The following is a 12,293-nucleotide window of genomic DNA, read 5'->3' on the forward strand; positions in this document are numbered from 1 at the left end:
ACTCGGTGATGTCCACGTACCACCAATGACAGAGCTGTCCTCTTTGGGCAGTGCCAGTAGGTTTTCCTTTTAACCTTTAAAGGAGATTCTTGTCCTATGTAGAATAAGAATAACAAACACAAATAGATGTTTCTGGTTCTACCTTCTCTTGATATTTACGTCTTCCTTTAACTTGATAAAGATCTATGTTATTCTTACAGGAAATGTCTTATTCTTCACATTTCCCAACAGAAACACAAAGATAAAAGTACTTAATCTTATGAATGCCAATTAGATTTTTAAAGTGATGTTTTTGTCTTTTGGGAAAAAAGCTAGAAGCAATAATAAAATGACAAGACAATAAATTAAAAATATTATTTTTAATGGGCCATTTTCTCTTGAAAACACTGGCTGCTAACATGGACTCCAGAACTTTGTCGTATGTGCAAACTGTAAGGTCTAAGAGGTATAGCTGGGGTAGGAATTAGAAGTGGAATGCTATCCATGCTGGATGGAAGATTCTGAGGGGGAAAGAACTGGCCTCAACTAGATTAATTCCCTCTATTTTATGCTTTCATGGACTTTTTCCATGAAGATATGTGGCACTTACCATGCCTGTAATTTAGTAATCTCAGATTACTAAGATATGTAGCACTCAGGTATGGCTACAGTGTAGTAATCTTAGTATTTCATTTGTGCAATACTCTTATTATCTGTTTCCCCATTAGATTTCAATCCCTGAAGAAAGGGATTTTGTCTTCTTGTTCATCATGTTATTCTTAGCACCTAGTGCAATGCTGGCGCATAGTAGATGGTCAATAAATATTTATGGAATGAATGAATAAATGAATGAATGAATCATGAAAAAAAGAAACATTGGTATTATTATGGAATGGAGTTAAACTAAGGTTAAAATGAAAACTGGCTGGGCGTGGTGGCTCAGGCCTGTAATCCCAGCACTTTGGGAGGCTGAGGTGGGCAGATCACCTGAGGTTGGGAGTTCGAGACCAGCCTGACCAACATGGAGAAACCCGTCTCTACTAAAAATACAAAATTAGCCGGGTGTGGTGGCGCATGCCCGTGATCCCAGCTACTTGGGAGGCTGAGGCAGGAGAATCATCTGAGGTGGAGATTGCAGTGAGCCAAGATCATGCCATTGCACTCTAGCCTGGGCAACAAGAACAAAACTCCATCTCAAAAACAAAAACAAACAAACAAAAAACGAAAACTAGCCAGCAGGGTGGGTTGTGCTTATAATCCCAGCTACTTGGGAGGCTGAGGTGGAAGGATTGCTTTTGCCCAGGAATTTGAGGCTGTGATAAGCTATGATCATGCCACTGCACTCCAGCCTGTCAACAGAGACTCCATCTTAAAAAAAAAAAAAAAAGCCTACAAAGCTTAGATACAAAAAAAAGATTCCTGATTGAAAAAGTTGGAGACTCATTGCTTTAGTTATGCAAAAGATTAAAACACACACACACAACCTTACCCCTTTAAACAATTTTGACATTGTTATGTAATTCTCTGTAGGCCCTATGCCTCTTCCATTTCTAGAGCAAGATGATTCTGTGTTTGGAACTTGGAAGTGTTGTCATGGAAATGAATATGATGTCAAAAAACAAATACAGTGACTTTATCATAGGAACAATGACCTCCCATGTTTTTTTTAAACACAACTAGTAAACCAGTAATACACTAAAACATGATTTTAGAAATATGCTCTACCTCAAAGGGAAGTTGTGGGAATGATTTTTAGGCATGATTTGATATAAAATATTCTGAGCTTTCTGGGGCAAAAGCATAATATAATTTCAAAAACAGTAACACTTTATTCATTCTTACATTTAGTAAGTTTTTACCATATGGGATGCAATATGGCACCATGGAGAAGTGACCCTGGAGGCAGACTGTGTTCATATCCCCACCATTGTCTAGCTGTGCCATCGTGGGCAAGTTACTTGCTCTTTGCCTCAATTGCCTCATCTGTTAAATGGAATAATTAGACCACCTACTTCACTTATACAACTTGAATGAGTTAGTGTTTGTAAAGAACTTAGAATAGTACCCAGCATATAATAAGCACTATATAAATTCTTTTAAATAAATAAACCTTTGTGATGTGTTAGACACATATAGTGAACTAATATCTATTAAACACTTGTTGCAGACCAAGTAATAATCATTCGGCAATTTTACAACTATTCTTATAAAAACTCAGGTGCAAATATCCTCATTCATTCCTTCAGCCAATATTTATTGTCGTTGGATGTCAGGAGCTGTTCTAGGTCTTCAGATACAGAATTGTAGGATTCATTTTTTTTCTTCAGCTCTTAAGTTCAGGAGTACATGTGCGGGATGTGCAGGTTTGTTACATAGGTAAATGTGTGCCATGTTGGTTTGCTGCATAGATCATCCCATCACCTAGCTATTCAGCCAAGCATCCATTAGCTATTCTTTCTGATGCCCTCCCTCCTCCTACTCCCACCCCTGACAGGCCCCAGTGTGTGTTATTCCCCTTCGTGTATCCATGTGTTGTTCTTCATCATTCAGCCCCACTTATGAGAACATGCGGTATTTGGTTTTCTGTTCCTGCGTTAGTTTGCTACGGATAATGGGGAGTCATATTTTTAAAAATCACTATTTTATTAACTAAGGAGCATCAATAGTTCCCCAGATTTCCAGATCAACTCTAAACTGTAGCACACCACATTGTTCTTTATTTAAAAATAGTTTCTCATAGTATCTGAAGTTTTAAGTTACTACACACATACATACTTTGCTTTGGAGAATTACTTTTTCCTGTCTGTTCTACTTCATTATCATTGTTAGAAACTATCTTAATTTTCTATTCCTGTGAAGTGTCTCTCAAGCCTGTTTTAAAAAAAATTTTATTTATTTTTGTTGACTCAGCAGGTGAGTTGTTACACACGCCTTAGTGGATTCCAACTTCCATGGCCACTGTTCTGCTTCAAACCTGTCATTTTTATTTTCAATAAAAACTTGATTTTTTTTCTTAGGGTACAAAAATAATACATGTATTTACTCTTTTTCTATTAAAGCAAAGCTACAATGCATAACTGTATGCCTACATACCTATCTTTGAAAACTTGTATAAATTTCTTTAGGATAGATTCCTAGAGGAGAAATTGCTTGGTCAAATGGTATTATGTGCATTTTAATTTTGACTGTTATTACCAAAATGCACTCTAATAAATGGCTTTATTGATTGACAGTCTTCCCAGTAGTGCATGTCAGTGCTATTTCCCCTCAACACTATTTTTTCAACATTTAAAATGTTTGTCAGTCTAATGGATAAACATTGACAAATTAGCATGGTTTCAATTTTATAATGAGGATGATTTTGGGCATGTTTACTGGTTATTTGTATTTATTCTTTTCTGAATTTCTTTATATCCTCATTTTTCCACCAATACAATGAAGCTCTGAGTATATAATAGATGTGACTAATAAGCATGTTGCAAATATTCTTCCATGTTATCACGTATTTATTTGTGGTGTCTATAGCCATGCAAAGTCAATTATTTTCTTTATAGCTTCTGAGATTGTGCCACGATTAGGAAAGTCTATTCTACCCTAATACTGTTTCAAAAATACTATTTTCCCTATATTATTTAAAATATTTAAATCTTATATCCATCTAGAATTTATTTTGTGCAAAGGAGAAAACCAATTTTTTAATATATCAAACAAATTTGACATAATTGACAATCACGACATCAGATGAAAATCTGTGCTTGAAAAGGTGCATTGTTTTTAAAAGAGTTAAATACAATCTTGCCATCCTGAGAGTTCCAGAACTCTGTACAGCCAATGCAAGGTCCTTTTCTAGGACAGTTTCCCTGCATACTCCAGGCCTCACACATACCGGCCAAATAAAAATGCTATTGTGATACCAATAGTGATTAGAAATAATACTTTATTTTCAGTAATTAACAAAAGTCAGATATCCTGAAAATCAAATAATTGGCAAGTGAGTTTATATTTTAACCTGATAATTTCCTTCTCATAAATGCTTAATTGTATGTTAGACATAAATCACTCATGAAAGCATTTTATAGCAGCACCTTCTTTTCTGGCATCTATTTTCAGGTTTATAGAAGATGGCTAGGCCAGGCACAGTTGCTCATGCCTGTAATCCCAGTACTTTGGGAGGCTGAGGTGGGTGGATCACTTAAGGTCTGGAGTTCTAGGCCAGTCCTGGCCAACATGGTAAAACACCATTTCTACTAAAAATACAAAAATTTGCCAGGCGTGGTGGCAGGCACATGTAATCCCAGCTACTCGGGAGGTTGAGGCAGGAGAATCACTTGAACCTGGGAGGCAGAGGTTGCAATGAGCCGAGATGGTGCCACTGAACTCCAGCTTGGGTGACAGAGCAAGAATCTGTCTCAAAAAAAAAAAAAAAAAAAAAGAATTCTGGATGAAAAAGTCCTAGAGATGTGTTGCACAACAATGCATATAGTAAATGCATGTAGTAAATGCAATGTAGATAGTAAACACTAATATATAGTATACTTAAAAATGGTTAAGATGATAAATACATGTTTTTTACCACAATTTTAAAAAGAGTTAATTATGTCTTGTGGTTTATGTGTTTAATCAACCAACAAATATTTGAGTACCTAGATACCTTGTTGTGGAGGATACCAAGAAGTGCAATTGATGGTTTCAGTTCTCAAGGAACTAGCAACCAAGGTGGGAGAAAATATTGAGTATGCATAAAAGTTAATTAACAATCTCAGGCAATAGAATGATACCAGATGAGGAGAAGAGACATAAAGTCTTCTAGGCAGGAATCTTTTTGGGCTACAGTGATAGAAATATTCATTAGGTACTTAAATGGCTTTCAAACCATTTTAATACATATTTTCTAAATTGACCCTTTTAATAAATCTAGGAGGTATTATCTCCATTTAACAGATGAAATAAAAGCTCAGAGATTGTAATTTGCCCAACTTCACATGGCAGAGCTGGGAACTAGACTCAATGTCTTTCAGTGCTTATTCCTAGTGGGATTTATCTAAATTGGCATTGAAGATTTGCTGCCAAAAGAGTTTTCGGGGTTAAACAGAATCCAAATGTGCTAGGATTACCATGGCTTTGTATTTGCTAAAATTAGAATTATTCTGTCAACCTGCTAAAGAGCATCAAGTAACTTTTAGTAAAAAGTAACAGATCATTTTTTCTTGCTATTTACTGGTTAGGGAAACTCAAATCATACTGTGATAGAATGACGATGAGCATACAAGGCTTCAATTTCACTATTTATACACAGCCATTTAGCCAACTGCAGTCCCATGAAAGACATTCCTTACCCATCTTGTCTGACACCACTCCTTAAAGTCATAATACACATACTGTATTTGAGATAGTTCTGATCTGACCCACGTATGACAGAGAGCAACATTAACACAGCAGAATAAAGGCAGTGAATAAGAATTTAGAAGCACTTATCAAGGCTAAGACTATATGAGTTACACACATTTTTTAAAACCACATCCTGCTATTTCAGTAGATTGACTTCTATCCACAACGTGCAGGAGCATTAGGTTTGTTCATACAATAACCCTATCTGATTACCCAGGGTCAAGCTACTGTTTATCTTTACTAGACAGAACCCATATCCTGAGTGGGGGACCTCAAACCTTCTGTTTTTTGCATTACCTGGTGTGCCACTTCTAGGCAATCCAGGCTCTGACATTCTTTATACATAATCACCTAAACCATAATAAAAATACTCCATTTTTTTTTTTTTTTAAATGGTAAAAGTAAACACAGACACAGGGGTCAGGAGCTTTGCCTTTATTTTCCTTCTCAAGAGTGCTCAACATTTTGCAAAAGAAGGACAGTGCTGCCCTCTACTGCTGAATGTTGAAATATTATTAATACCTGAGGTTCCTACCAGCTTTGTGTACTAGATTACCACAATTTATTACATTGTTTTAAACGAACCCTTTAAGAGTTATTTAAAAGACTGTGTGCTTGGCAAACACATTGAATTTGTTTCCTTCATTATCTCTTCATATACCTTCATCTTGTACCAAAGCGCAGGATTTTAGGACACGACGCAATCAAAAGAAGGACATTACAACTTTGGGGAAGAATGCTTAACATGGCTCTAGAAGTAAAAGACTGTACTGGTGATCCATTTAAGGAGAAACAGGGCAAGGAGAGGAAATTTTCTTCTGACTTCAAGGTCTGTAGCCTTCCCATTCTTCTGTTATTTGGAGTGTCTTCATTTGGTTTTTTGCTAAGGCAATCCATTTCCTTCTTTGTGTTTCTTTGGAGAAGGCTGCTGCCCCAGGATGTGGAGAGAATAGTGTTTCTAAAACATTTTCCTATTCTTCAGAAAAACATAATATAGCTATACAAAGGGCTGTCATTAACATTTACATTTTAATTAATTATTAATAAAGTTGTCTTGTTATCTTTAAATTGCCTTGAGATTTTATAGATCTCTACAACAACTTCTTGGAGGGCTCTAGATATTTTGAAAATTGTGTTCTGTTTTCTTTTCCATTTGAAAAATACTTCAGAGTACATGACTGCAAAGGGCCAGATCAGGCAGACTTCAAAGAGAGTTTGCCTAACCATTAGCACCCTACAGCAACCCAGGGACTAATTTCCTCATATCTATGACAATAGTAAAAACAATAATTTCTATAACTGTGTTAAATGTGTGTATATCAACACTAAGCAAAATTCTTTTTAAAAATAATTTACATATAAGAATATTAAAACTCAGACACATCAAGTAATTTACTCAAAGTTTCAAAACTATAAAGAGGCAAAGCTAGAATTTGACGCCAGGCCCAAGCCTACGTACTGTTCTACTATGCCGCTCGTAATTTAATAAAAAAGCTAAACAAATCTCAAAGGCAAGTGCTTGTAAACAACATCTGTAATGATAATGACGGTCCCAGTTAACACTTGAGTACTAAGTGTCAAGTACAATTCAGAGTTTTGTAGGAAATCATTAAATTAAATTAAATCATTTAATCCTCACAGCAACCCCATGAGGTAGAACTATTATTATTCCCAGATGAGGAAACTGAGGCATACAGAGGCAATCTAGTTCCAGAGGCCATGCTTTTAACCATTACGCTAAACTGTTTCTTAAGCAACATACAAAAACTATACAGCACAATTTCTAAATGGTGCCATAGAACTTAATCACGTTCAACAAGTAGGTAAAACCATCAGTAGTTTTCAGTCCTATTGATCTGTTATACAAAGATTTCAGCAGCTTTAAATAAAGTTTTGCAGGCCGGGCGCGGTGGCTCACGCTTGTAATCCCAGCACTTTGGGAGGCCGAGGCGGGCGGATCACGAGGTCAGAAGATCGAGACCACAGTGAAACCCCGTCTCTACTAAAAATACAAAAAATTAGCCGGGCGTGGTGGCGGGCGCCTGTAGTCCCAGCTACTCGGAGAGGCTGAGGCAGGAGAATGGCGTGAACCCGGGAGGCGGAGCTTGCAGTGAGCCGAGACTGCGCCACTGCACTCCAGCCTGGGCGACAGAGCGAGACTCCGTCTCAAAAAAAAAAAAAATAAAATAAAGTTCTGCATATGTGGGTACTCAGTTCAGGAACTAACCTTAGACCCTGTCCACTCTATGCCCTTCTATGAGGTAGGAAACAGAAAAATATCCTCACTTGGTTCAATCCATGGTGTGCGGATTATGAGAGGAGTCATATATAAGTGAGGGAAGGAGAGAACTGAGGGAAGAGAAGGAGACATGGTTCCATGAAGGCACACTCAGGAACAAGCCAGTTAATTTGAGAGGAGAAGTTGATAAAGGATCACTTTCCTTAGCAAGAAGAGTAAACTCATTACAGTGGGAGAACAGCACCACCTCAGGAGCCCTATGTTTATCTTATCACACACTATTTAGCCACACTGTGACTCTATAACAGATATCCACATACAGCTTTGGTTTTTAAAGAAATATTTGCTCAGCACACAACTCAGCTTCTAAATATCCTACCCGTAGTGCCAGCACTCACCCAAATATAACGACTCCAAAGCACTTTGTGCTTGAGTGCAAAGAATGATAAACTCATCCCTCCCCTGACTTTTTCCTGAGTTTAGACCTTCTGGGTATTCAGGGGCAAGACTGAGTAAAATAAGCATGTGTGGCTTGGTGCAGTGGCTCACGCCTGTAATCCCAACACTTTGGGAGGCTGATTGCCCAGCCCAGGAGTTCGAGACCAGCTTGGCCAACACGGCGAAACCCCATCTCTACAAAAATTAGCTGCGCATGTTGGTGCACACCCGTGGTCCCAGCTACTTGAGAGGTTGAGGTGGGACAATCACCTGAGCCCAGGATGCAGAGGTTGCAGTGAGCCGAGATCGTGCCACTGCACTCCAGCCTAGGCAACAGAGTAAGGCTGTGTCTCAAAAAAACCCAAAAAACCATCCATATGCAGATTTGCTTACAGGTTCATGCAGTGCTCACTGCTCTTCTTGCCTGTCCAGCCCTGCAGGCTTCAGATTTCCAAGAGAGTATGTTCTAAAGGAATTCATTCCAGGTGATGCTGTTGCTATATGGGTTCCCAGTTCCTCTTTTCCACTTCTTCTGAAGAAAAGGTTTCAGGGACAGGAGCAGGGAAAGGCAGAAGGGAGATGCTAGGAGGACTCCTGAACAGACAGTCATAAGGAAGGCAGGAGGCAGTGAGAACACCAGCCTTTCTCTTCTGACCCTTACTGCCCTTTCCCTGGACACTCACTTTATCTGGCTGCCTACCTGTCTGGGCAGCATCTAGCTCTTGAGTCTTTTGCTTGAATTATCCATTCAGCAAGGAGGCAGTGTTGAGTCAATTCTAAGCCAAAGTGTTAAAATTAGCGATGACTTGGAAAGCATTCTGTTTATTTCAAGACTGGCATTAAATTAGAGGGGCAGCCTACAGGGCTCAAGACAGAAAGGTACTGCACTTAATCTCCAAGAACCTCACCGTCCCTAAGAAAGCAGTTTGAGACTTGGATGCTACATAATATATAGGCTTCCTTCTCCCCCAGTAATTGCCCTTTTTAAAATTCAGAGTGGATATTGTGGGGACATGGAGAAAAACTGCACATGGCACCTTCTTTGTCCCTATCAGCATTGGCTTGATTATGGGGCTGCTTAGGATGTTAATAAATATTTGGTCTTAGCCAACAGTGTTTAGGTAACCTAGGGTTGTTTTTCTCCCAGGGAATGACATAGGGAGTGACCATGATATTGCTGGCCAACGCTGTGAAGATCATACTTTTAAATCAAATTCTGGGAAGGTTAGGCTATACAATGCCCCCCTCAGCAGTTGCCCTCTGCCCCTGCTTTTGGAAGCACTGAAAGTTCATTGTCATTTGACCTTCAGTGTTGAACTTGTAATGCTTAAAATGTTATTAGTGAAACACTGTGGGCAGTTACCTTTAAAACCAGAGGCAATGTTTCGGAAAAGAAATAGATAACACAGAAAGTTGGCAGATGTTACACAAAGTTCTTTGGCTTGTGTTTATTACTCTGAATGAAAATTCATTTTAAGATTTATAGTACTATCCAGTGGAGAGGGGCTGTGATATTGTTTTCTTCTGAAACACCAAGAGAATTGACTCTTCTACCGTTTGTTGAAGGCTTAGTAAGTGCAAGAAACCTAGGGAGACTTACAGGTCCCTAGCCAAAAGAAGCTACATGGCCAACAAGCATATAAAATACTCAACATCACTAATCACTAGAGAAATCCAAATCAAAACTACAGTGAGATATCATCTCACACCAGTCAGAATGGCTATTAATAAAAGTCAAGAAATAACAGATGCTGGTTTCTGGTGAGGTTGTGGAGAAAAGGGAATGCTTATACAATACTGGTGGGAACGTAAATTAGTTCAGTAACTGCGGAAAGCAGTGTGGCGATTTCTCAAAGAACTTTAAACAGAATTACCATTCGACCCAACAATCCCAGTATTGGGTCTATACCCAAAAGAACATAAATCATTCTACCATAAAGATCCATGTACATGTATGTTCACTGCAGCACTATTCACAATTGTAAAGACATGGCATCAACCTAAATGCCCATCACCAGTAGACTGAAGAAAATACGGTGCATATACACCATGGACTACTATGCAGCCATAAAAAAGAAAGAGATCATGTCCTTTGTAGCAACATGGATGGAGCTGGAGGCCTTTATCCTAAGTGAACTAAAGCGGAAGAGAAAACCAAATACTGCATGTTCTGACTTACAAGTGGGAGCTAAACATTGAGAATACATGGACACAAAGGAGAGAACAACAGACACTGGGACCTACTTGAAGCTAGAAGGCGGGAGGTGGGAGAGGATCAGAAAAAATACCTGTCAAGTACTATGCTTACTATCTGGGTGACAAAATAATTTGTACACCAAACCCACATGACAAGCAATTTACCTATAAAACAAACCTGTGCATGTATCCCGAACCTAAAATAAAAGTTAAAAAAAAAAAAAGGCAGTTTACCATCTACGAAGGGTGTGGCAGATATGCAATGTTAACAATAGCTGACATTTACAGTCCTTCTTATATGCAACTAACCACTTCGTATATGTATTAACTCACAAACTCCCCACACCAACTCTGAGGAAAATACTATTATTTCCACAGAGCAGGAACTTCCACAGAGAGGTTAAAATAACTTGACTAAACCTGCCCAAATTCGTAAGCGGTAGCCAGAATCTAAACCTAGATAGTCCGGTCCCGGAGATAGGTTCTTAACCACAAAGGCATTTTCTAAAATTGTTAAAGTACAGAAGCACAGGAAAGAGACATTTTGGCCAGAATAAGGGTTAAGGGAAGGCTTCATGGATGAAGTGGCATTCGCTCTGGGTCTTGAAGGTCAACAGATGGAAGGGCTCCTGGGGAGGAAGGACTCTAACGGGGAAGGAACAGCCTGACGAAGAGGAACTTTAGGTACCAGCCAGCTGACGACAGCAAGATCTGGTCCGGTGCGCGCGGGAGGAAGCTGGGAAGGGACGCCGCGCCCAGATCCCGAGGTCCTTGAGGACCAGGCCCTCTCTGCAAGGAATCGGGGAGGAAAATCTCAAACTATTAATAGAAGAGCGGCAAAAAGGAATTCGTGGGCACCCCTCCCTGTTGGAAGGACCTTCCCGGCCAGAGACCAAGGCTGGCAGCACAGCCATACTTCCCTCAGGGGGAAACAGCCGACAAAAGTGGTCAAGGTCGCCCGCGCGGGCTCCGGCGCTGCACGTCCTAGCCGAACACTCGCGTCCCGAGCACAGACGCTGGGTATTTGGCTGCCAGCCCGGGCCTGGCAGCGCCAACACCTGCTCGGCGGGAACAGGAAGACCTGTGTTCGGGAACTCCCTCCGGCCACCTCCCCGTATCCTCCTGGCCCTCGAAGGTCGAAGAGGTGGCCTCTCAGTGACACCCGCAGCTCGCTCGGCTCCTCCCCTCAGCCGGGAGACCCAAGGAATAACAGCCTCTGCGATAGGAACACGCTCTACCAATCACCCGCAGTCTCCGCCCACGCCTCAGCCGGAGTAAATTGCATTGGTTGCATCATTCTCGGCCGCCGATAAGATTGTTTTCTTGGATTGGCTAATAGCGTTCCTTCTCCCCTGTCTCTTCGTCGTCAGAAGCTGACGATTGGTTAATCGCGTTGCCAAGCTCTGGACGCGGCTCTACCATTGGAGGCCGCGGGCCCGCCCCCGCCGGCTAGGTGAAGGTGAGAGTCTCCTCCAGTCGCAACGGCCAGACGTGACCGGCCAGCTCTGGGCGCCGGGTGAAACCTCTTGATTCCTACTCTCTCGATATGGCACCTCCGTCAGTCTTTGCCGAGGTTCCGCAGGCCCAGCCTGTCCTGGTCTTCAAGCTCACTGCTGACTTCAGGGAGGATCCGGACCCCCGCAAGGTCAACCTGGGAGTGGGAGGTAAGGATGTAGTGCTCTGGAGTGTGAGCAGCTCGGGTAGTGGAGCGGACAACCCAGGTCATGGAGACTGTGGGAGAAGCCGAGGCCCAGTGTGGCGCTGCCTGGAGAGGGCGGCGCCGGAGAGCAGGCTGGATCCACGAAGGCTTCCTAAAACCTGCCCATTTTACAGATGCGGGTGTGGAGTCTCTGGAAAGGGGCGATGTGTCCGAGGCCGCACAAACCAGGTGTAGCAGCCAAGACACAGACTCAGTCTTTCTGATTCCCCATTCTGCTACATCCTCCTAAGAAATGAGGCTGCCGGAGCTTGTAGGGAGAGGGAGAAAAATAGGAAGCCTGATAGGCTTAGGGTTCAGGTTGCTAGGAAATGGGTAAAGGAGAACTTTTAACGC

At 41.0% G+C, this 12,293-nt stretch overlaps 1 protein-coding gene and 1 long non-coding RNA gene across 2 annotated transcripts in view; one reads left to right on the forward strand and one right to left on the reverse strand.

Annotated features, from left to right (window-relative positions):
• LOC131383035 (uncharacterized) overlaps positions 1–11,415 on the reverse strand; it is a 31,105-nt gene extending 19,690 nt beyond the window's left edge. Inside the window, exon 1 of the long non-coding RNA XR_009212734.1 lies at positions 8,438–11,415. This is a non-coding gene — a long non-coding RNA (uncharacterized LOC131383035). The remainder of the gene's footprint in view (positions 1–8,437) is intronic.
• A 265-nt stretch (positions 11,416–11,680) lies between these two features.
• GOT1 (glutamic-oxaloacetic transaminase 1) overlaps positions 11,681–12,293 on the forward strand; it is a 31,158-nt gene continuing 30,545 nt past the window's right edge. Inside the window, exon 1 of the mRNA XM_032134680.2 lies at positions 11,681–11,904. Coding sequence (XP_031990571.1) covers positions 11,787–11,904 — 118 coding nt within the window. The 5' untranslated portion in view covers positions 11,681–11,786. The remainder of the gene's footprint in view (positions 11,905–12,293) is intronic.

The sequence above is a fragment of the Hylobates moloch genome, unplaced genomic scaffold (genome assembly GCF_009828535.3).
Source record: "Hylobates moloch isolate HMO894 unplaced genomic scaffold, HMol_V3 SCAFFOLD_3, whole genome shotgun sequence".
Classification (NCBI taxonomy): Eukaryota; Metazoa; Chordata; class Mammalia; order Primates; family Hylobatidae; genus Hylobates; species Hylobates moloch.